The 25,179-nt window shown below is 45.4% G+C and overlaps 1 protein-coding gene across 2 annotated transcripts in view; it reads right to left on the reverse strand.

The window, feature by feature from the left end:
* Positions 1-355: 355 nt before the first annotated feature.
* eipr1 (EARP complex and GARP complex interacting protein 1) overlaps positions 356-25,179 on the reverse strand; it is a 29,870-nt gene continuing 5,046 nt past the window's right edge. Inside the window, exons 4-10 of one of the 2 annotated variants that reach the window (XR_003782943.2) lie at positions 22,575-22,737; positions 17,819-17,918; positions 14,075-14,211; positions 8,843-9,010; positions 3,742-3,909; positions 1,708-2,510; positions 356-1,456 (exon numbers count right to left, since the gene is read on the reverse strand). Coding sequence is in view for 1 of the 2 variants with exons in the window: in XM_010879137.5 (XP_010877439.2) it covers positions 2,336-2,510; positions 3,742-3,909; positions 8,843-9,010; positions 14,075-14,211; positions 17,819-17,918; positions 22,575-22,737 (911 nt within the window). In the remaining variant the exon portion in view is untranslated. Of the gene's footprint in view, positions 2,511-3,741; positions 3,910-8,842; positions 9,011-14,074; positions 14,212-17,818; positions 17,919-22,574; positions 22,738-25,179 lie in introns of both variants that reach the window. The other variant, XM_010879137.5, reaches the window with a different exon arrangement.

Consider the following 25,179-nt stretch of genomic DNA (forward strand, 5'->3'; position numbering starts at 1 on the left):
GGTAGCAGGGGTTGGATTCTCCTCAAAGACGTACACATCCCCAAAGTTAAGCTCCGGCAGGGATTTCGCAGTTTTTAATAACATAAATAACACAGCGGGTACTGTATATGACTTACTGTATATGGGTAGTGTATAAGACTTGCAGTGTGTTTTCATACCTTTGTTTTTCATGTTGTAATTACGGCCTTGTTCTGAATACAATAAATTGACAACCGTTTACTTCATTGTTTGTACACCAACCTGCAAGCATCGTATACCAAATAGGTATGTCAACTATGATTTAGTTGATTTTCACCCTGTACAGTTTTCAGAAAGTAGACCTACATGAATAATATTATGCACAGCTGAACCAAGATGACTGTTATTTTCAGATAATTTATTTTTTATACCAGGTCTTTTTAAATAGACTACATCTAATTAACTCTCATCATTTATACATGACAAACTATAACTTCAAGAAACACACACCCACACACATCACTCACTGACACCTCCATCCCAAACAATAAAGTAGCTAGCAGAATAGCAACACCGACATGCACACCACAAACTAACACAGCCGTCCAAACCATAGGTGGGGTAAGCTGGCTCACAGACAGAAATAATGTGATTGATTGACAGAATTATGTGGGTATGTCCCAACTTATATCTCAACTGTGACTAACCCTGGTCAAAAGTCCTCTCTGAGCATGCAGCCTGTTAGAAATGCCAGCTCTGCCCTTAGCATTGAGTCAACAAATAACATCATTTCTGCCTTTGGGGCAGATCTTCCTTCAGAGCTACCCCAACCTGCATAAGGGATGTCTGACTACCTATGGCAGGGCTTTTCAACTCCGATCCTGGATGGCTGAAATTCTTCTGTTTTTGTTTCTACCTGCTGGTTAATTGCCCTCACCTAGGTCCCTCACCCCAGTCTAATTACCTGCACCGAGTTCACTCACCCCGGTCTAATTACCCTCACCTAGGTCCCTCACCCCAGTCTATTTACCCTCACCCCGGTCTAATTACCCTCACCTAGGTCCCTCACCCCAGTCTAATTGCCCTCACCCCAGGCTAATTACCCTCACCTAGGTCCCTCACCCCGGTCTAATTACCCTCACCTAGGTCCCTCACCCCAGTCTAATTACCCTCACTAGGTCCCTCACCCCGGTCTAATTACCCTCACCTAGGTCCCTCACCCCAGTCTAATTGCCCTCACCCCAGGCTAATTACCCTCACCTAGGTCCCTCACCCCGGTCTAATTACCCTCACCTAGGTCCCTCACCCCAGTCTAATTACCCTCACTAGGTCCCTCACCCCGGTCTAATTACCCTCACCTAGGTCCCTCACCCCAGTCTAATTGCCCTCACCCCGGGCTAATTACCCTCACCCTAGGTCCCTTACCCCGGTCTAATTACCCTCACCTAGGTCCCTCACCCCAGTCTATTTACCCTCACCCCAGTCTATTTACCCTCACCTAGGTCCCTCACCCCGGGCTAATCACCCTCACCTAGGTCCCTTACCCCGGTCTAATTACCCTCACCTAGGTCCCTCACCCCAGTCTATTTACCCTCACCTAGGTCCCTCACCCCGGGCTAATTACCCTCACCTAGGTCCCTTACCCCGGTCTAATTACCCTCACCTAGGTCCCTCACCCCGGTCTAATTACCCTCACCTAGGTCCCTCACCCCAGTCTATTTACCCTCACCCCAGTCTATTTACCCTCACCCCGGTCCAATTGTCCTCACCTAGGTCCCTCACCCAATTATTCCCTTACATAGAGGGGGTCAAAGGCAGATGTGTTTCAGCCCTTCAGGAGAGGAGTTGAATATCTCCTACTAATAAGACTCCCAGTGAAATGGAAAAGTGAATTTTTTTACTCGATACCGTGCAGAAAATCTAAATAGTTGAAATATTGAATCTTGGTAAAATATATGTTGGGTCATAACAATAATCAAAATCTGTTAACATCCTGAGACAAAGATTTGAACAGACATTAGCTATGCAGAACAGATACATGGCATTTTTTCTTTAATGTCCAAGCAAGCATACAGTCACCAAAAGGGCAAAGGAATGTCTAGCTTCATCCTTTTTCTCATAAAGAGGTAGAGGAAGAGAAAGAGAACATTTGATTTACATCTATGTACATAGAGATATGGAGAGAAAGACAGAGAAAGTGAGATAGAGATCCAGAGTGTGATTGGTGTCACTGCTGTTACTCTATAAAGTCAATAAAGTCTGCTCAACTGAACCGAATTCAGGGTCTGGTTGTGCTCCTCTCAGCCCGGCCTCTGTTGGCTTCTCCTCTTGTACCTCAGCTGTCTCCCTCTCTCTGTGCTCCAGTCCTCGGTGCTGTCTAGAGCAGGATACGGTACTTGAGTGCGCGGGGGACCCGGTTGATGACCAGGCGGCCGTCATAGCTGAGAGAGGCAAAGAGCCATGGGTCTGCTGAGGACCACTCGATTGCATACACACTGTCCTCGTGCTCCTCATACATCGAGATGATGCTGTCCTGCAGGGGCTCCTTAGTCCTAAGACACACACACACACACACAGTAAAGACCAAGGCTACAGACGCCAATACACGCACCAAAGTCTAGTTCCACAAGTCATAATCTCCACACGTTTTCTTTGTGTTCCTGCTCAAGGCCCCAGTTGCTGTACTCCTCCACACAGCCTCACTCTGGCTCCGTCTACACACCGCTGTCAGAAAAACGGCTAAGAAGTTACTGTTCCCCTGGGAGTACCAAAAGATTGGAATACACATAATGACCAGGGGTGTGTTACCTCATAGGTATAAATATGATTACATGATTTGCATTGGTCTAGTGTAATGGTTTGTTTTGGTAGCCAACACTTGGAATATTAAATAGCAGTGGAGGTGTGGCTTAGTGTGAGCATGGCTTTCAACTAGTTATTCAAGGCCACTTGTGTGTGGTACCAGTTGAACTGGTCTATGGTTATGCTCTGGAGTCTTTAAAAAGACAATACCTTCAGAATGAGGCAGCACTGCGCTAAGACCAGAAGTAAAGCTCACATAGCACCTTTTATCATAAATCCCTGCATTGGCTGCCTGTTAAATTTAGGATTCATTTAAAAATTGCTTTATTGATTTTCAAAGCAATATGGGACCTGACACCAGAATACATGTCTGACATGCTGTTGAGATACAGTAGGTACATGCTGATTCCTTCAGATCCTCTGGCACTGTCCCAACTGTTTTTATAAAGGTCAGAACCGAAACGTTCGGTGCCTTTAGCCACTGTGGTCTGGGCTTGACGATTAGCCTGCTCGAGAAACTGTAGACATTTTCATAAAAGATCTTTTCAGCCGTGCTTTTACACAGATTCATTTTCGTTTACTATCCCATTCACTATGTAGACGATGACATTTTCTTTAGTATATCTTAGTTTTCTACAGTGGTCTCTCGTGTCCAATGATATTTTACCATTTTGATGTAATCTTAGTGGTTTACTAATGTATAGTTATGTATTTTAGAATTCTTAAAAAAACTTTGTAAGAAAGGTGCTTCATCAATAAAGTTGGATTGATTGATGCGGACATTCCATAGCTACTACAGGAAACAGCAGTTGTACCCCTTTAGGTACAAGGACTGCCAAATAGTCTAGAGATCAACTGAGTTGGGCCAGTAAACAAAAGGTTGCTGATTCTAAACCCTGGGCTAACAAGGTAAAAAAAAATAAAGAAAAAAACTCAAAACCATTATCACATAATGGTTTTGAGTTTTCAGGGTATCCGTACTTTTCATCATTGTGGTTGTCCTCTCCGTCGCTGAGGTCATCGTCGTCCACCAGGTGACCAAAGGGCTCGGAGGAGATGGACACCATGTTGGACAGAATCACCCTGCTGTCACTGCTGCCGGTCAGGACCAGCTGATCGTGAGAGTGGTTGTAGCGCACACTCCACACCCTGGGTACAGACACACAGAGTCTCAGAGAATGGGTGATTTTAATCCATCCTATTTCTAAATGTACCATTTTATTTGTCTCCCTCTCGTCCCCTAGAGTCCTGCATCTGGTCGGTTGCCTGCGGATAAACCGCAAATAAATCACTCAGCGGGTGGAATACAAACATGAATTCAACCCGCGGGTTGGCACGCAGTTCAGAACTATTATTTTGCGGGTCAGAAACGTTTTATATAAACATAAAAACACATTTCTGTCGGTGAGAGATGAGACGGTCAGCTTCGACGCTGCGAGGAAATGGAGCAGGAACTGTCCTCTCCTGCCGCGTGAGAATAGCATCCGTTGCTAAGTGGCCTAGAAATGCTACTTTTCGAGCAAACTTTTTCGCCGCCTCGAAAATATCTAGTTAGCTTAACTAGAACAGAAGAAATGAAAGATTATCGCTAGTAAATAATGCATTGTGCACAGGTGCTGAGCGAGCAAAACGTTTATGCAATTATCTTTGGCGGTACGTGGATAAGAATAATGACCTGGTTGATTGTGGATGGACAGCCCACAAAAACTGGCAGTGGCAGGTAGGCATGTGATATTTGAATCAGCACACTATATAATGCTGTAACTTAAATGATTCAGAGAAGCAGACCGTAAATCATATTCATGCAGGAGATTGAAGTAAAGAATATAATAGATTCATTATGTCTGGAGGCATGAATAAATACATATTTTTTGGGGTCACGGTTGGGCTTTCAGAACTAAATCTGTGCAGGTGGGTCAGGTTGCCTTACCACATTTGTTCTTCTGTCTGTTGTCGGTTGGTCCTCTTCAGATGTACCTAACACTTGTGTGTGGCTCAAAAAAACGGACCTGCGCAGGACTGACCCTCCCTCCCTCTTCCTCCCAATGGCCCCTCTGTCTGTATTTAAATGTGGTTCTGGGCTTTGTTTCCCCACTGTTCAATTTGTACTGCCATGAGGTGTTGTGTAATGATGGCTAGTTAATTAAGCTAATTATTTTATAAACTTTATCTCCCTCTCTCTCCTCCACTCTCCCTTTCCTGTTCTTTTTTCACTCTGTCATTCCCTCCCATTCTCTCTCTCCATCTTTCATTCCCTCTCTCTGTATTAGCCTAGGGCAAAGCTCAGCGGTGGATCCCAGCTCCTTATAGAGAGGGATTGAAGGATAACTGGGCTGTTGACAGAAAATCTGGCTCAGCGCACCCTTTCCCTATGCTCGGCTAATCCTCTTCCCTCCTAAAAAATTGTCCCTAATACCCAGAGCCCTATGGCACTACTCAGAAAACACACACTGGAACCTCCCATCTATCGCAGTGGAATCACGTCTACCATTATGGATACATGTGGCCATTCTCTCTCTTTTAGAGATAATATCCTTTGTCCGTCCGTCTGTCTGTCTGGGTGGTTGTGTCTATATCATGCAGTGATTGATGTGCTGCTCCAGCTGCATCAACAGCATGGTTCGGCTGTCAGACAGAGTCATTATCTATTCAGCTCACGAGAGAGAGAGAGAGCGTGTCAATACACACACACACACACACACACACACAGAGAGACAGACACACAAGTCTGACTGCAGTAAGCAGTGTTCAGCTACTTAGCCCTGAGCACTGCAGCTTATCATAGAATAGCTACCGCTAACACATGGCTCAACCGATAACCCACACCTGAACACGGTACAAGTACAATGTACTTAATCTCTGACAGACGTGTTCTTCGCGTATAATAACAAGCTAAAGTTGTGTCCACAAGGCTTGTACAGTAATTGAATGAATACATGTTAGTCACTCATTTCACCAACACTGTTTGCACGTCGACCAGTGCATGTGACAGGCTTGGATCTGTTTGATGCTTGCTGCGCTGCAAGTCTTGTCCTCATTGGATTTCACAAGCAGGCGAACCCACTTCAAAGGAGCCATTCGACTTTAAAGGAGCCATTTGTGGTTATAGGGGAAAGTTGTCATTTGAAATGGAGTCGTTAACAAATAGTTTGTTATTGTGGCTTATTCACGTTTATAAATTCAGCGTATTCCCATGGAGTTTCTCAAGTTTATTTGGGTCTGGTCGTTGTATTGCATTGCCAGTCTCAAATATATTGTGATAAAGCTCTGGAAACAATCCAAATAAATATAGGTATAGCTTTCGAGCAATGGAGGAAGACACAGGCTGAAATGGACCTGAAAAGCTAGCTGTTGGCCTTATTTCTCCTAGACAAGTCCTGTAAATTCTGCCTTTGAATAACAAGCAAGCCATCTACTAATACATTTCCCTTACATCTAACTGACATATATACATACTCTGTCCAATATCACCAGTCTACATCCTCATGGCAAAGTGATGTTTTCATGCACGCATGCTTGAATGTGGTGAGTAGCTAATCCTCTCCCATTAAAATCAGTGCGGGAACGCTGTAATCTGTAGGACTCAATGTTTATCTACCAGGACGTACTCCCTAACAGCTAGAGAGCAAATGAAAATAAATGTTTCATGTGCGTTTCACCCTGCTACCCAATGTTATTCAGTTGGATTTTGGTATTTTAACCTGCATGCATGATCGTGTCAGAATGCTTACGATGGCGGAATCTGACAAAAGCCAATGATGTGTACATTTACTGTGTATGATGGAAGCAATTGTGATGTCAAGGATGCATGTTTGTAGTCATCAACCAAGACCACAGGACCATGACTTCAAACATCTAATTTACAAGAATCCTTAGGGGTGCAAATGATTTGTACATCTATTGGTTTAGGTAGATAAACCTACTTAGGTTTTGGTATGATATCGTTTTGTTTTTGGAAAAATACATTTTGAATTTGATGCCAGCAACACATTACAAAAATGTTGAGAGAGAGGCATGTTTACCACTGTGTTGCATCACCTCATCTTTTAATAATTATCTGTAAGCATTGGGAACTGAGACCAATTGCTGTAGTATTGAAAGTGAAATGTTTATCGCATTCCCATAGGATTTCAGCTGCACAACTGTTCGGGGTCTCCTTTGTCGTATTTTTCGTTTCATAGTGCACCAAATGTTTTCTATGGGTGACAGGTCTGGACTTTACCACAGAGCCCTGCTGTTGTAATACGTGCAGAATGTGGTTTGGCACTGTCTTGCTAAAAATAAGCAACGTTTTCCCTGAAAAATAAGTTGTCTGGATTGCAGAACATGTTGCTCCAAAACCTGTATATATTGTTCAGGATTAATGGTGCCTTAACAGATGTGGAAGTCACCCATGCAATGTGCACTAATACACCCCCATACCATCACGGATGATGGCTTTTGAACTGTACACTGATAACAAGCCGGATGGTCCCTTTCCTCTTGAGCCTGGAGAACGCGGCGTCCATGATTCCCAAAAATAATATACAATTTTGATTTGTCAGACCACAGGACAGGATAGCTCATCTTAAATTAGCTCTGGCCCAGAGAAGGTGGCGGCAGTTCTGGATCTTGTTTATATAAGGTTTATTTTTGCATGGTAGAGTTCTGACTTGTAGTTGATGCAGCGACATACTTTGTTCACAGACAATGGTTTTTGGAAGTATTCCTGAGCCCATGCAGTGATGTCCACTACAGAATTGTGTCTGTTTTTAATGCAGTGCCGCTTGAGGGCAATCCAATATTGGTTTTCGGCCTTGTCCCTTGCGTACAGAGATTTCTCTGGATTCTCCAAATCTTTTAATGATATTACGTACCGTAGATGATGACATCCCCAAACTCTTTGCAATTTTATATTGAGAAACTTCATTCTTAAATTTTTTCACTATTTGCTTGCACAGTCTTTCACAGCAGAGGTGTCGCTAGGATCACAATATGTTTGGGACTTAGCCCACTTGCCCCGCCCTGCCCGGGACAGAAAGTACTCTCAGAAAATGTCGATGTACATGCTACACTCTCCTACATTGTCATAATGCTGATCTGAATTATAGATGAATTGATAAGGGGATATTTTTTTATTATAGTTTTTTTGGTCAATTTGAGATCCGGGGCTATTCATAAAAGAACTGGGGCTATAGCCCCGGACACCGATACCTAACGACGCCACTGTTTCACAGAGTGGTGAACCCCTACCTATCTTTACTTCTGAAAGACTCTCTAGAATGCTCTTTGTATACCCAGTCATGTTACTGGCCTGTTGCCAATTAACCTAATTAGTTGTTAGATGTTCCACCAGGTTTTTATTTGCGTTAAACAACTTTCTGTCTTTTGTTGGCCCTGTCCCAACTTTTTTGAAACGTGTTGCTGGCATCAAATTCAAAGTGGGTATGTTTCAAGAAACAATAAATAATTTCAGTTTCAACATTAGATATGTTTTCTTTTAACTATTTTCTATTGAATATAAGGTTTAAATGATTTGCACATCATTGCATTGTTTTCTTTACATGTTACACAGCGTCCCAACCTTTTTGGAAACGGGGTTGTAGTAAAAAATATTGTTTTCACAGACCTTTTCATATAATTTTTCTATTATATTTTTCTCCTCTCCCAATGTTTTATGTCCACAATTCACATTCATAAAACATTTCCACAGCAGGAGCGAAAGAGTCTAAGATCAAAACCCGTTTCCTCTGCAGAACATCTCATCAACTGTACCAGTTATTATCAACCTGCTCGCTCAACCAAGATATTTTTTCCAACACACGCATGAAGATTCTGCGGTCTTGCGGAATCCCCAGGCATTGGGGTTTGGTATGCTGCAACAAGGATGTGAACACCTGGCAGGAAGGTCTCATCTGAGCAGCCAGGTAGTGTCTTAGGCTACTGTGCCACATGGGGGCCTGTCTGTTTTTTTCATTTATTTTTTTATCTTAGACAGCCATGTTTTTGATTATCATTATCAAGGTTGCCATTGATTTTGGAGGTGACTGTGTGTGTATATGTGTGTGTGTGTGTGTCTCTAAGGTGTGCGACAGAAACCCACCAGTGGGAGTGCTCCTCCAGGGTCTTCACTGGCTCACTGATGTTTCTCACGTCCCAGAATTTGACCTTGCAGTCGTCCCCACAGCTGGCCAGGTAGTACTGCTTGTTGGGATTGAAGTCCAGGTCTCTCACCAACTGCCCGTGTGCATTCTCTATACAGTAGATCTGTCTGGAGACGAGAGTGATGGGACAGAGAGGGCGAAGCGGGGGGGGGGGGTTAGAAGTTGAGGTGAATAGGGAGAATATGGAAGAGAGAGAATAAAAGAAGGGCGTTGGAGATGTACAATGGTGGGAGCGAGAGATGTGAGAAAATAAAAACTACGTTGAAAGAGGGAATAAACACGACAACAGCCAAGGGAAGCCCCTGTGAAAGCCTGCTGACGGTTTTCTAAAGACAGGAGCCATAACCACACACAGGCCTTGGCTTCCTGATCCTCCGAAATGCCGGGGCGAGTTAAGTGTTTGGGGCACGAGGAAAGCAACGACAAAACAGAGAAGAAAGGAGAGATTCCTCTGCTTCAGAAGTCCTTTCTGTGGCAAGCTCCCCCCCTCTCCATTTCCCCAATGGAACATATACAGTCCCATTCCACTAACCTGCCCACACCTTGTTGGGTCCTTCACTATACACAACTCTCTCCCTTGCCCGTACCTCCCCACCCCCATGGCATCTTCCCGGCCTCTACGGTTCTGACAACTGAGCAGGAAGGGCGGCCTAGGGAACAGCTTCACCCACAGTGCCCCTGGCCGTTTGCCACCAGACAAGGCCTACCCTGCCTCCTGCTGATCTCATTACGCAATTAACATGCTAAATAAAAATCTAATTTAAAAGGTAAAACCAAATGACCCGCTGTGGAGCATGCGAGTTCAGGGTGACAGTCTATACTGGTTTATGCCTATTTGGACTCTCTGGTTCAGCCGACTGCAGCGGACCAGACTGGGGCTTTCGCGGACACTGCCATTAACTTCTCCTAACCAAAGAAAGTGTCAACACTATTTAATCTTGTGGCTTTTAAAATTACTTGAGATGGTATTTTGACACGTGACGCTTCACACCAATTCCATGTTCCTGTGTGTGTGTGTGTGTGTGTGTGTGTTGTAAACTCTGCCCCCAGTGGAATAGGACACGTGGGGGAAATGGAGCAGGAAATTGGGTTAGTTTCGGTGCTTCCAAAATGCTTCTGAGCATCCGGCTCCGCTCCCTCCACCCAGCAAATATGAAATAGGGATCCTGAGCACAGCCTGGCTGGCGTCCCCCTGACAAAGTAATAGGGATTATAGGCCTTCCTAGCCTAAGCCCGCGGACACAGTGAAACCAAATCTAAACCCATCCTCCCTTACGGCAGTAAGGGCCAGCACAGGCCGTTACACACACAAGCACAGGCACACAAACACACACACACACACACACACACACACACAAAAAACACAGCGCCCCCCCCATGTAACCCCAGTGGGTGATAAATCGCTATACTGAGGGGATAGACTGGATACCTCACACTCTCACCACAGGTCTTTGTTTCTATGACAACAGCGGTGGGGAGAAAAAAGGAGAGAAATAATTCCATCGTTTATCAAAATTAAAGCCTGGCTTTGAGAGGGGCTGAGAGGGGAGGAGGGCGAGGCTGTCCATGCATAGAAGTAAGGGATTATGACATCAGTGGTGTCGGCTGATTGAGAGATATCTTTATTGCCAACAGCACAAGTCTCAGAGCAAAAAAGTGTCGCTAATGTTACTGTTTATATCGAGGACAAATCGAGGAGCTGTGCCAATAAACTCTGTAAAGCATTCATCTGACATTTTCTAATAAACTTATAATGCGGTCTACTTAGTGGAGAGGTAGAGCAACATTTTCTAGGCATCCAAGCATGGCTGAAGGACTGAAGTCCTGCTGCTGCCATCAGAGCCCTCCTCGGGACAGCTTTAGTTGAGAAGGTCATGGATGATTCATTTGACAGACAAAGTTCAGGAGGTTAACGACAAATGAACAAACACATGTCAATCACAGTAGGCAAACCTTTCATAAATAGTTAGCATGAGACCGTGAAGGGCTGAGGGAAATTCACTAGTACTAAAAAAAACACTTGGGGCGAAAATGGTTGACTGAATAATAACAAAAAAGGATGGTGTGGCAAATTTTGGGAAAACTTTCAGAAAATTCCCAGGAACTATAGTAAATTCCTTTAGAAAGAGTTCTGGTATCATTGAATAAGCAGGAAATTCAATAGCCCAAAAGCAGGATATCTGGAAAACATGGCGATTTTTGGAACCCTACTTAATGACAATTCTGGCTGTACAGTGGCTCTCAAAAGTATTCACCCCCTTTGGACGTTTCCACATTTCGTGTTAGAGCATGAAATTAAAATGGATTAAATGAAAAAAACAATTACAAATACAAGGCAGAACATAATTGATTAAGTATTCACCCCCCATTAGTCAATAGTTTGTAGAGGCACCTTTGTCAGCAATTACAGCCAAGAGTCTTGGAGTATCTAAAAGCTTGCACACAGAAATAGTAATATCTGCCCATTCTTCTTTGCAAAATTGCTTAAGCTCCGTCAAGTTGGATGCAGACATTTGGAGAATACCAATTTCAGTCTTCCCACATTCTCAATTAGATTACTTTCGACTGGGCCATTTTAGGACATTTACCTGTTTTAAGCATTGGCTGTATGTCTGGGGTCATTGCACTGCTGGAAAAGGAACCCCCTCCCAAGTCCCAGGTCAATTGGAGACTTCAGCAGGTGTTCTTCCAGGGTTTCTAAGTACTTTGCTGCATCCATTTTGCCCTCTATCTTCACAAGCTTTTCAGGCGTTGAGCAGAGAAGCATCCCCATAGCTTGATGCTACCACAACAATGCTTTACGGTATGGATGTTGTTCTTCCATGAAGGCCACTTTTGTCAAGCACCCAGCCTATTGCTGCTCTATTCTTCTTCCACTTGGTCTGGCAAACTAGCCAAAATTTTATGAGACTTTTTCTCAGCAATGGCTTTCTTCCTGCCACTCTCCCATGGCGACCACTTTTGTGAATCACCCGGCATGTTGTTGCATTATAGACAGTGTCTCCCAGCTCAGCCCTGAAAGACTGTAACTCCTTTAGAGAATTGGTTGCCTCTCTGCCAAGTGCCCTTCTCACCTGGATAATCAGTTTTTACTTCCTAACCTGAAATCATGTGAATGACCTTAATTGCACAAAGGTGGAATTATGTGACTGTTTTATATTTGTAATAAATTAATAACAATTAGTCAATTTAATTTTTTTAATTAGAGCTTTCATGATGTAAAAGAAAATAATTTGTCCAAGTGGTCCAATTGGGGGGGGGGGGGGGGGGGGGGGTACTTTTGAGAGCCACTGTCCTCTAGCATCTTTAATTCTGTCTGGGTAAGATGGTTGTCCTGTCCCCCGTCAAGTCCCTCTGTCCTGTCTGGTTTTCAGTTGTCGTCTCATGCCCGTGACAGTCTTAGCGCCGGCAGTGCGTCGCCTCTCTGTCCGGGATGTAAATAGCACCGGCATCAATCACACTAGAGTGCTGCTGTAGTCCAGTGGCTCCCTTTCACAGGCCACAGTGGAGGAAACACTATTAAAAACACATCCGCTTTACCCATCAACCAGATAATACTGGGCTTGGTAAACATGTTAAAACACACTATACGCACCCTCCCACACACACACACACACACACACACATGCAGACATGGCCAGCTGTCTATGCTTCTGCACGGTACAGAAAGAGCTAGAGAGCCACCAGTGTCACTGCAGCACTGTCCTGCGCTTCCATAAGCATCCAGTGGTGCATGTTGTAGAGGCAGGCCTACAGTTACCGTACAGCTGGAGGTGTATGTGTGTGTGTGTGTGCGCCTCCCTCTCACTGCAGATTCGGTCCAAACAGGGTTTGGGAGTGATGTACTGAGAGAACATTCCTCGTGACAGGCCCAGCCAGCGACAGAGCAGAACACACAGACACACGTCACATGCCTGTGTATGTGTCGCATGTCTCCAGTGTACTGTGTCTTTAAGGCGGCTGGGGGGGGGGGGGCAGTAGACAGGGTGTCTCTGAGTAGACGGAGAGTCTCTGAGCCGGGCCCTGTTTGGACTGGCGCACAGCGAGATGAGCCAGGGCCCAGACACACACAGAGGAGAGCAACTGCGTGACCACTGGACCGTGCTCGCAGACTGCCATCCCACAGCTGCCACACCAACTGGACACACACACACACACACACACACACACACACACACAAGCCCATATAAACACACACGCACACGCGACCTGCCTGCTCACATCTCTACATCCACACTCAGCAGTGTGTCCTTGGCTTCCCGTAGGTCCCGATGTCTCTCCAAACCCCAGCAGGGGGCGTCACGCTACTCTTAAGGAGGCCCACAGCTCAGGAGTGACAACTGGAATTTCACAAAAACAAATCGGATCTGGGTCTTTATGGACACATTTATGAGGCATTTCTCCTTAATGTACACTCTCCATCCACCCCCTCCTTTCTCCCTCTCCACCTTTCCTCACACACTCCACCCCTCCTCTGCCTCCCTCTCCCGTGTGTTGTCATTATCGCAGCGATCAATACAGGTGATTATTATTCCTTCAGCAGAGTCCACACAGCTTGACCTCACTCGATCACCCAAATACCTCCCTCTCTCTGCGACACCCTTGTTCTCTTTCCCTGTTCTCTCCATCTCCCGTCCAATGTCTCTCTCTTTCTCTGTCCACCGCTTCCCTCCATCTGACAGTCTCCCCTCCGGGGGCCGAGCAGACGGGCCACCACGGCACAGGCCGCTTACTGCTTAGCCGGAGCCCGTCAGTCACGACAGGTCACAGCGTAATGACTCTGTGCGTGTGGTGGGGGCGTACACGACAGACGGCTGATGTGTCTGATCTGGGGACTTAAGGTCAGCGTTGGCAGCGGGCAGAGAGGGGGGATCCAGTGTTGCGCTGACGAGGACGGGTGCATCCCAATGAGGCGTTCCATTCGTCACCTTCACCGGTCTGCCCTGTTTGGGCGTATCAGCCTGAGCCTCGGTGTCGCGAGGTAGTCAGGGAACTTCACATGGAACCGCCAAAAAAAAGGACCACTGAGTTTTATATACTAAAACTCAGTGGCTGAAAAATACTAATGACCACACCATGAACCGTAATAATTTAGTACTACTGGGCTACACATAAGGACCTTTTATAGGACCCAGTGGCTTCTTGTGTGAATAGTACTGTACACCACTTACTTCATTGTGCGGAGGTCCCAACCTCTGATAGCTGTGTCGTTGGCTGTTGCTAGCTGGGTGCAGTTATGATGCGGACTCCACTTCCCGGATGTGAACTTCAGTTGACCTTTACCCTCTAGGGTGGCGCTGCTGGAGATCTGGTGGGGAGGGGATTAAAAATCAGTACGTACGTGGTAACATACACCTGTCAATCCAGGGTCACGGGGAGGGAGGTTAATGTATGGATGGATCTGTTCAGACAGGCCTTCCCCAGGGAGTTGCTGACCTCACTTTTTTAAGACACCTGAAGGACTCTGTTATCATTGGGAATATCTGTAATTCAGTCATGTATGTTAGTTTGATCGCGAAGGACTTGGGTTAGAAGAACACACAGACACCACTGTCATCTCATGCATCTCTGTCCCAAGCCAAACCTTTTTATTTAGATAATAACTACAGTATGTCACTAATATCTTTGCAGGTTCACTGAATAATGTAATTCATAATAACATTTGGGTACGTGGAGCTTGTTTATGTTATACGTGTTCATCTCTCTTCCTCTCTCTCTCCCTCTCTCCCACTCTCCCTCCATCTCTCTCCCTCCCTCGTTCTTTCTTTGCTGGAGAAGGGCCAGTGCACGAAGCAGTGCTGTATTTTATTGATTGGTCCCTTATTGTACATGCCAGGTACAGTCTCATTATTTCAGGCCGAGAGAGGAGGTAGGGGGAGAGGCGGCAGAGGAGGGGAGAAATAAAAAGGGGGACCCAAAGCAGGGGAGTGGGGAAAAGACAAAAGGAAGGAACAGAGGTAAAATCCTCTCTTACTAGTATGTGGTACATTGGCACAGCCTCAAGCCCTGCCGAGCTCCCAGCCATGTTAGTTCCAACCACATTAGTCCTAACGAAGCAGCATATATACCACAAGGACACCCTCATTTAGCTGCAGCATCAGATAAAACCACGCAATCTGCCAAATAGTCACCCACTTATGGAGAATGCGAACCGACTTGGTGTTTCTGTGTGTCTGTTTTTCTAAGTATGTGTGTGTGTGTGTGTGTGTGCGCCCGCGTGTGTACAGCCACGTGGATAAGGTGTGTGGGAGTGCCGTGAGCCGTAGGAGATGTTCTCACTTAATTCCAGCAGTGTCTCTAATTGATCTCACACACACACACACACACACACACACAGAGAGCCTTAATCCACCCCGGACCCCTGAGACAGAAAGATCCACGGTGCAGCCAGACAGACAGACAGGCCTGTGATGAACACATCAGCCTGAAAGGGATTGTGGGAAGGGAAGGGGAAAGGAGGGAGGGAGAGTCGTGTGTGGAGGGACAGAGAGGAGACGATTAGCCCTGTTAGACAGGGCCAGCCTGCTGCATGGCCCCCGTACACCCTGGGGACCAGGAATGTCCAGGGGGACACCTTTGATTATCCTCGTAATTCTCACTGACATCGTAACATTTAGAAAATGTATCTCAACCCAAATTTGCCATAGCAGTACAACAGCTGAAAATGTGCTGTGAGTTTGCACGTAAAAAGCAGAATTGCGTATCCTTTGTTTAAAGACGGTGCCATGTCCCCTTAGCCCCATGGGAGAATTTTGTTGAAGTGCGAGAACAAAGGTCCCATTTAGCTCAGTTGGTAGAGCACGGTGCTCGGAACAATCCCGGTTGGAAATGTTTGCACAACTGTAGTCGCCCTGGATAAGAACATCAGCTCACTGACCAAGAGGAACTTACCTTTAAGAGGAACATTTTCTCTTTGTCCCATGGTGAAAAGAATGTAATTGCAGGAAATTAACGTATCTTAACTAACTAAAATGTTCCTCTCTGCTTTTAATAGGTGGGCCACATGTCTCAGAGAGGTGAGGGCCCCCCCCCACCTAATCTAGTCCAGGGCCCCAAAAACATTAGGGCCGGACCTGTTCACCACAGCACTTGAGGAATATTTGCTGACTGAATCAATCAACTCTCTTCTCTCTCTAAACATCCCTCTTTCTCTTCTGTCCCTCCTTCTCTATTTCTCTCTCACCCCTGTGCCCTCACTCCATTTTTAATGGCCGCCATGCCCAGGGCAGGCTGTGTCACTCCACAGCTCCCCGCTCTGCTGCCCAGCCTGACATCTGTGTCACTGCATGGGAGGACAGAGTGCCTTCCACTGGGGACACCTCTACACACGGACTGAAAGAGAATGTGGCTGCATGTGTTCGTCTGTGTCACTCTTAGTAAGTGTGCGCACGTAAACTTGCAATCTCTGGACAGAGCGAATCTCCTCAGCTCTGTAACATGAAACGTGTTCACATCAGCAAACACACACACACACACACACACACAACACAGACATGCATAACACACACATACTTCATGTACTGAATGGTGTCCGGCTGGGACTCTGTATGAGAACATGAATGACCAATGACATGGGCCCATTATTGGTGAAGCACCACCCTGCTGTATTTCAGGGAGCCCATGTAGTCAGCTTCTAATTGGACATTAACAGACCAACCCACACGGTACACACACACACACACAGACGCTTACTTTACCTCTACTATAGAACTATGGTTGTTTTAATTGCAGGAGCACTGGAGTGTGGGAGAAGAGGAACAGTAAATAAGGGAGGAGAGAAGTCCACGCATTAGAAGCTGTCCTGTCAGAGAGAGGTTCTACTAACTTGTAAACAATGGCTCCTGAACAGACCAACTGTGACCAAAAACCCGCGGATAGAATCAATCAAAATGTACCAGCCACTCAGATATTTTAACAACCAATGTATGTTTTCCAGAACAATGCGGGCAAGGATCAGAGAAAATGCATGAGTTCACTTAAGCACAAAGCACTGTGCAAATCTAGGGAGCACTTTCGTGACATTTAACATTTTACTAATGAAAACACACCAGCTGTCCTTATGCCCAGTGACATTGGACTTGTTTCAGCCTGGCCCCGCTGGGCACCTTTTACTTCAGACTTACATAGACTAGGCTACCACTAACAAATATGTATTTGCTCAGTTCCAAAGTTCTACCTGTGATTTGATTTCAGTGTGGAACTAAATGGGACAACGCTGAACACGTCTTTCAGTTTTCAGATAACTTTACACATACTCTGCCTGTACTCTGTAAATTGAACATTCAAATGAGCAGAGTTCCAGATAAATGCACCTTCTGAGGGCGACTGGACTAGATCATTCTTGACATAGTCTCTCAACATACAGGATGTATGTGACTCATCATGGCGCTGATTCTACCCGTTGCCATTTTAGGCGCAACCACAACCGAGTTTGGGACCCAGTAAACCAGCCCCTAAAAGTCAAAAGATCACTTGGGAAAGCCACTGAAATAGTCCCTAACGCTAACCCAGACAGTGCATTGCTGTATGATCTTGGATAGGTGAGCGGGGCACACTTCTGGACTTTTCTATAACAGTGTGGTAGCAGAAGAAGACAGCGATAAGGCCAGTCTGAAATGGTGGTTATCAAATAATGAGATTGGGGAGGAGATATGCAGTTTGAGTGTGTGCGTGTGCGTGTGTGCGTGTGTGTGTGTGCGTGTGTGTGTGTGCGTGTGTGCGTGTGCGTGTGTGCGTGTGTGCGTGTGCGTGTGTGTGTGTGTGTGTGTGCGTGTGTGCGTGTGCGTGTGTGTGTGTGTGCGTGTGTGTGTGTGCGTGTGTGTGTGTGTGCGTGTGTGTGTGTGTGCGTGTGTGTGTGTGTGCGTGTGTGCGTGTGTGCGTGTGTGCGTGTGTGCGTGTGTGCGTGTGCGTGTCACCGTGGCCTGGGTGGAGCTCTCCGTAAGGTCCCAGAGCAGAGCATGGTTATCAGCCAGAGAGATCACACGCTTCCCATCTCCCATGGGCTCCCACAGGACACTGCAGCAGAGACAGACAGAGACAGAGTGGGGTTGAATGACAGTTAGATCACTGGACGCACAGGGACCTGCACGCATGAGCAAGCACGATCGTCCTCGCACACAGCCACACACAATTCTTTACCACACAGGTAATCCCTCTCACCGATGCGTGGACACTGGACTTGGACTGGGTAATGGCGGTAATGTAACCAGTGTGTGAGACAACTGGGCAGTGATTTCTGTATGCTGACGTCCTGCTCCAGAGTGATGTCATTAGTTCTAGAGGTTATACATGAGTGGCCCCTCTCCTCTGGGCTATTTATCAGTGTGAAGCAATACAACACAAAGCCACCACTGCAGTCTTTCTGTGTGTGTGTGTGTGTGTGTGTGTGTCAGTGTTTACAGATAAAGGGATGAAGAGAAAGGAGGGGCAAAGTTGAAGTCTTCCTCACAATTTCATCCACCTCTATAATTTGCATCCAGCTCTTGTGTAGGGAGAGGGGGAGAGGAAAGTGAAAGTGGGTGAGACAAGAGCAGAAGAGTTTATAGACATTGTAAATCCATGAACGACGGGGACAGATTTTACTGCCCTCCCAAGGTGCTGGGAGTCACAGGCCTCACACACACACACACACACACACATCACACACATCAGTGGGCTTCTCTATTACCTGTCTCTACCTCTCTTTCTATAATTCACCACACACACACATTAATAAAAGCAGCCTTTCCAATAGTATCAATTAATGCATGAGTGGGAGTGAGAGATTCGACGGAGAGATTTACATTTCTGTCATTTAGCAGAGGCTGACTTACAGTCATGCATACATTTTGCTACTGGCCCCCTGAGGGTATCAAACCTCACCATCCATGCTTCATGCTCTACCAACTGAGCTGCACAGGAACCAAAGATAGAGGAGAGACGAGCTCTTATGTCCTTGCCCCATCCAGATGCTCTTATTAAAGAATATAAGTTATGTGCGTCTGACCTTGAGCTGGGCAGTGGGGCGGCTTGGCGGGGAGTGAATATGTAAATATGTAGAGGATTGCTGGGAAAGAGAGTTTACAGGCCGATATAGCTCAGGCACCGTGGGGCAGGACGCACGCTTCTTACCTCTCATCGAATTGTTTCCCTGTCTGCTTTGCATTCAGATGAGTTCAACTTGAAACCAACACATGCACACACTGCTCTGGCTATTAAGGAGGGAAATCAGATTGGGCTGTTTGTGGAAGAGACAAACAGAGAAATCAGATTGGCCTTGCTACAGACATCCAAAAGCAGCATAGTGCTAAAGATCCACAGCCTGGAAGAGACAGAGAAGATGAACGCGTGAGAGCAGTATGGGGAGACAAAGATGGGAACAGAGCTAGAAAAGAAAGACAGACTAGGAGAGTTTGGGAGATAGGAACTAAGAGAGTGGGGATAGAGGGCGAATACAATTTATAAAGAGTGTGTGCGACTGCGTGTGTGACAGGATTAACCAGCCATGCAAAGCTAATGTGTCCATGTGAAGGTGTGTTTGATGGCTGATCTTCATGGTCCTTCACATTACTGTGGGTACCGACTGGCTAACATATTACCGGCTAACATATTACCGGCCAGCCCATAGGGCAAACAGTCCCTTGGACTGCAAATAAAACCAGGACCTCCAAAACACACATAGGCACACACACACACACACACACCCACCCACCAATGGGAATAGGATACACACACTCAGACAGTCACTCAGAGAGGCAGGTAGACACACACACACACACACTTTACCCCACTCCTGTCACACCCTAGCATAGAAAATGAAACAGTGTGCCTGTTGAGCTTCACGATTCCTCAGGGCGTGCAGCCAAGCCCTGATTGGTCCTAATCGCTCAATAGGAATCGATTCTTAAGCCTGGTGTTGCTCCAAATCGAAATGAGGCGCTAGGCTCCCAAAGCAGGGGAAAGAAATGTAGCCATGCTGTGGTTTTTTTTTTTTTTTATAACGCTGCATGTGTTTGTTTGTTGGTCTGTTTCTTCATTCCAGGCACGCTTCACAACACCACACAGCCAGCCAGCTGGGGGGGGGGGGGGGGGGGGGCCTGAATATAAGAGATGTGGTGGATGGGAAGAAGGGAGACAAAGGCAAAAACATACAGTAATTCAACCATACAGTCACACAACCATACAGTCACACAAATACATAGTCACACAAACGTACAGTTACACAACCACAGAGTCACACAACCATACAGACCTTCTCCCACTCTCACAGGCTCTAACACACACACACAGATTTTGTGCTCCTGCCAGTTTAGTCGGAGCGAGCGGGGTCTATGTCCTGAAAGAGATGGACGAGGTGGGCACCAGCCCAAAGTCATTCATCTCTCACAGCCAGTGCAACCAAGCAAAGGCTACAATCCCCACATCCCAAACAGGGCACGCATGCATACGCCTTTCAGAACGTTGCAGCTCTGGAGGTGTTAAAGTGGCAGACTAGAACTAGAACCATCACTCCCTAACACACAGCCCCATCTTAGGATCTCTGCCAACAGACGATTATCACACACACACACACACACACACACGCACAATGTCAATGGCACTATCTAAAATATAAGGAAATACTGCTCAGGGAACACTGAAATTGAAGAATTTAATTTGGAACAAGAAAATGTATTCTACCTTCCAAAGGGATGAGGCAGCTACTGAAGTCTGAAAAGGCATAAGCATTGATTTTTGTAGGGGAATGTTGTCTATGTGACTATATGACAAAGCCCTAAGCATGCGCTAAGCCCTGGGACACAACGTGAAGGTCAGTCAATACTTTACACAGTACTGTAAAGCACAGAATAATAGTAATAGTAGAAGTTAAATGTTTCTGGTGTGAATCCCAGAGCCCACAAGGCAGGAGCAATACGTTGGTGCGTCCTTGAGCTAGACACTCAGTCCTAATTACTCCTACACACCACTCTGGATAAGAGAATCTGATGAACAACAACACATGTAAATATAGTATAGACAAAGATAACCTGATACAGCAGAGAAAAAAAGTGTGTGGGTGTACGAATGAAAGACAGAGAGTGTGTGTGTGAAAGGGGTAAGTGACAGAGTGAGATAACAGAGATGAAGAGGGGGGAATGAGAGATAGAAAGATAGAGATAGAAAGATAGTAGAGGGAGTAAGATAGGCGAATACAAGGGTGTAAAATGAGATGCAGGGCAACAGATTTAGAGATACAAATGAAACCGATAGAGGAACATAGAGGAAGAAGGACTAAGGGGAGAAGGAAGAGAATGAGGACATAAGACGGACAAAGGAGGACAAAGGAGGAGAGAGAGAAAAGGCGTGAAGCCTGGGAAATTGAAACCCTATACTTTCAGGGTTGAAACAATATGACTGCAATGTGTTTTATATCGTATTGTAGCTAAAGGCTACAGTTTGATACCATTTTCAGACATGTGGAATGTGGTGATTCAGCTATGGCTTGAGTACACTATGGCTTTTTAAATGCAAACACAAAACCTTCTCTGGAGATAGTTTCAAAGCTTTTCCGTAAAAGAATGGAGCCTCGGAAACAGGACAAATGCCTATAACTAGGCAACCAGAAATGTCAATAAAATTACTTTGAGCTGCCTATCTATTGCTGCTTGCACACAGAGACTACTCCTTCTCCTAAAACATATTAGTTGAATACCCTGAGCCTACTTACCACTTCCAAGTAACCGAGAACATAGCAAATAACCATTCTATTATCACTACTACCACAATCACTACCACCACCACTACCACCACCACTACTCCCACCACTATTACTACTACCACCATTACTACTACCACCATTACTACTACCACAATCACTACTACCACAATCACTACCACCACAATCACTACCACCACCACTACCACCACCACTACTCCCACCACTATTATTACTACCACCATTACTACTACCACCATTACTACTACCACCATTACTACTACCACAATCACTACTACCACAATCACTACTACCACAATCACTACCACCACCACTACCACCACCACTACTCCCACCACTATTACTACTACCACCATCACTACTACCACCATCACTACTACCACCATCACTACTACCACCATCACTACTACCACCACTACTAAGACTGCTACGGTCAACATGTTAGTATATTGTTTTGTGTCTGAAAGGTCATCAACGGTCAACATGTCACTACCGTGTTTTATGTCTGAAAGGTCATCAACGGTCAACATGTCACTACCGTGTTCTGTATCTGAAAGGTCATCAACGGTCAACATGTCACTACCGTGTTTTATGTCTGAAAGGTCATCAACGGTCAACATGTCACTACCGTGTTCTGTATCTGAAAGGTCATCAACGGTCAACATATCACTACCGTGTTTTATGTCTGAAAGGTCATCAACGGTCAACATGTCACTACCGTGTTCTGTGTCTGAAAGGTCATCAACGGTCAACATGTCACTACCGTGTTCTGTGTCTGAAAGGTCATCAACGGTCAACATGTCACAACCGTGTTCTGTGTCTGAAAGGTCATCAACGGTCAACATGTCACTACCGTGTTTTATGTCTGAAAGGTCATCAACGGTCAACATGTCACTATCGTGTTTTATGTCTGAAAGGTCATCAACGGTCAACATGTCACTACCATGTTCTGTGTCTGAAAAAGGTGAGAAGCCTACCAGGAGGCATTGCCATGGGCACTGTTGTCAAGGTGACAGAGGAGATCCAGGCTTTGTGGGTTGTGTGAGTTGTGTGGGTCGTCTGGGGACTCGTGACTTCCTGACTCCCACTCTGGAGGCATCCTCCATACTGCACTGGATGTCACCACACGACTCTCACTGGCTGTAGGGGACATGAGAAACAGGCAGGATTACAGACCAGAAGAGGTTGAGGGTCCTGGGAAGTTACTCTGGATTTACATGGTGCCAACTGGACCACATCTATGGCCCACTTAGGAACATGTCTTCATGCTCCCACTAATGTGGTACTCCTAGATTGCAGTTGGGGCTGTCATGCAAAAAATTATAATAAATTAAAATATGATTTATTTATTTAGTGTGTATACAGTGGTCTTTGAGCTCCAGCCCACTCTAGGAGCATAGCTGTGATCATGTAATCAGAAGCATGCAAAGCCCACAAGCCCTATAAGAGAAATAGAGATATGGAGAAAAAAAGGCCGGGGAAAAATAGAAAGAGATCGAGACAGGGCAAGACACAGACAGATAGTTAGACAGATGGAATGAGAAACAGAGCAAGAGACTAACCCAAGGCCACTCCCTCTGGTGTTTGCTGCCCCTAGAGGACTAACCTGGCCTATGCAACGCCCCGTTTTCCCAGTCTATGTCTGTCTCTCACGGCTGTCAACCTCTGTAACGTTCTGCCACGTTCACACTGCTACAACACCACCACCTACACGACCCCCACCGCTACACCACCGCTACCCCACCACAGAGACAGACTATTTTCTCAGGTTAGTGAACAGGAAGGTTTTTCTCTTCACTTATGATCAGCACTTGTCTTCTCTTTGACTAGGGCTGATCCATTAGATTGGATTGCATTGGTAGTTAGGGTATCAGCAGTTTGATGGTCAAACCGAATAATGTTTGTTCAGGTCCATTATAATTATTATTATTATACTTCAGGCAAAAAATATTCCTTTTTGCAATTTCCGTGAGATAAAATTATGCAAAGGTGCCCAAATGTATATGGTAGTAAAGGCCCAGGGGCCACAAAATCTGGTGCAGTGGCATGCGAGCTGGCCTCGAGGTGGCACTGCCTGTCACAAGCCTCCAAAGTTGCACTTTTTGGAAGGTTACTATGCCACCCCATGTGACCTAGAACCTTGAAAATTGGTACATAGGTCTCCTCACAATGGACATTTTTGCCAATGAGAACCATAAAGTCAGCCATTCTGAACTCCTAAGGCACCAAATGACCAATCTTCATATATCTTAATATTTGGCATCTCTGGATGATGGTCTTCAAAACTTAAAAGAGCCAAGCCTTATGTCAAAAAGCATGGCCACTATTGACCAATGAACTTGTGTGGGGCGTGGTTTTGGACATATATGCACACAACTCCTACAAGGATAATGGTATAATAATTCTACTTCGTACATATGTTGAAAAAGATGATACGACAAAAATGATAGTGAGCATTTTTTGGTCAACCACACGGTGTCACTATTGAGCTTTTCCACATTTGCAAGCTCACCATGCGCACCCTGTTTGAGATAGAGCTATGAAAAGAGGTAGATATGGCCACCTCCTCACAAGGAACATATTTGCAATTGGGACTCATTAACTTTGCATTAATGCCTTTTCTGAAAAAAAATATTAGTGAAAAACACTTAAAAAGCCACTCCTATGGCACCAAATGACCGATCTTCATATACCTTCATACTTGGCAGCTATGGACAATGGTCTTCAAAAGTGACATAAACCAGGTCAGTATGTTAAACAGGGCCGCAAGTGATCAATGATCTTGTGAGTGGGTGTGATTTTGCATATATATACACAAAACTCTTACATGCATTATGATATTATAATTGCACTTGGTACATATATTGACAACCATGAGATGACAAAAACGAGTTCAAGCTAATTTTGGTCAACCACACAGTGGTGCAATTGATTCTTCCACGTTTGCAAGCTCACGACACTCACCCTGTTTGAAATAAAATCTTGAAAAAAGGTATACAGGTCCGAATCCTCCGAAGGAACATATTAACATTCGGGACCCATTAACTCAGCTGTAATGGTTTTTGTCAATTCCGAATTTGTGAAATACGCTTCAAACGCTACTTCTACAGTATCAAATTACCAATCTTAAGTGTGATTACTTTTGGTACACATGATCAGGGTTGTGAGTTAAGTTTATATGAATTATGTTTCCATTTGGCACAGCCACATGGGCATTCTAATGAAACGACATATCTTGTATCACAGCCCTCTGCCACAATGTGACAGAGGAAAAGAGAAGAGAAGGCTTGGCCTTGTTTTCAACGCCTCACTCCTCTGTATCTCTGATCACAACTACAGCACATCCACAGCTGTTTCAGACTGTCACTAACCCCACCAAAGCCAAAGGCATCCATCTAATAAACTCTGAAACATAATTACATCTCTCTCATCAAACTCGTCTCTTCGTGTTTGTTAAGGTTTTTAATTGCCTTTTGGCAACCGTTGGCAGGAGTGTGAAGGAATGTGACATGTTACTTTAGCATAATTGCTAGCGTGAAATGGTGTTGAGTCAGGCCTGGGGTGCTCAATGTCCTGCCTAAA

The sequence above is a fragment of the Esox lucius genome, chromosome 15 (genome assembly GCF_011004845.1).
Source record: "Esox lucius isolate fEsoLuc1 chromosome 15, fEsoLuc1.pri, whole genome shotgun sequence".
In the NCBI taxonomy this organism is placed as follows: domain Eukaryota; kingdom Metazoa; phylum Chordata; class Actinopteri; order Esociformes; family Esocidae; genus Esox; species Esox lucius.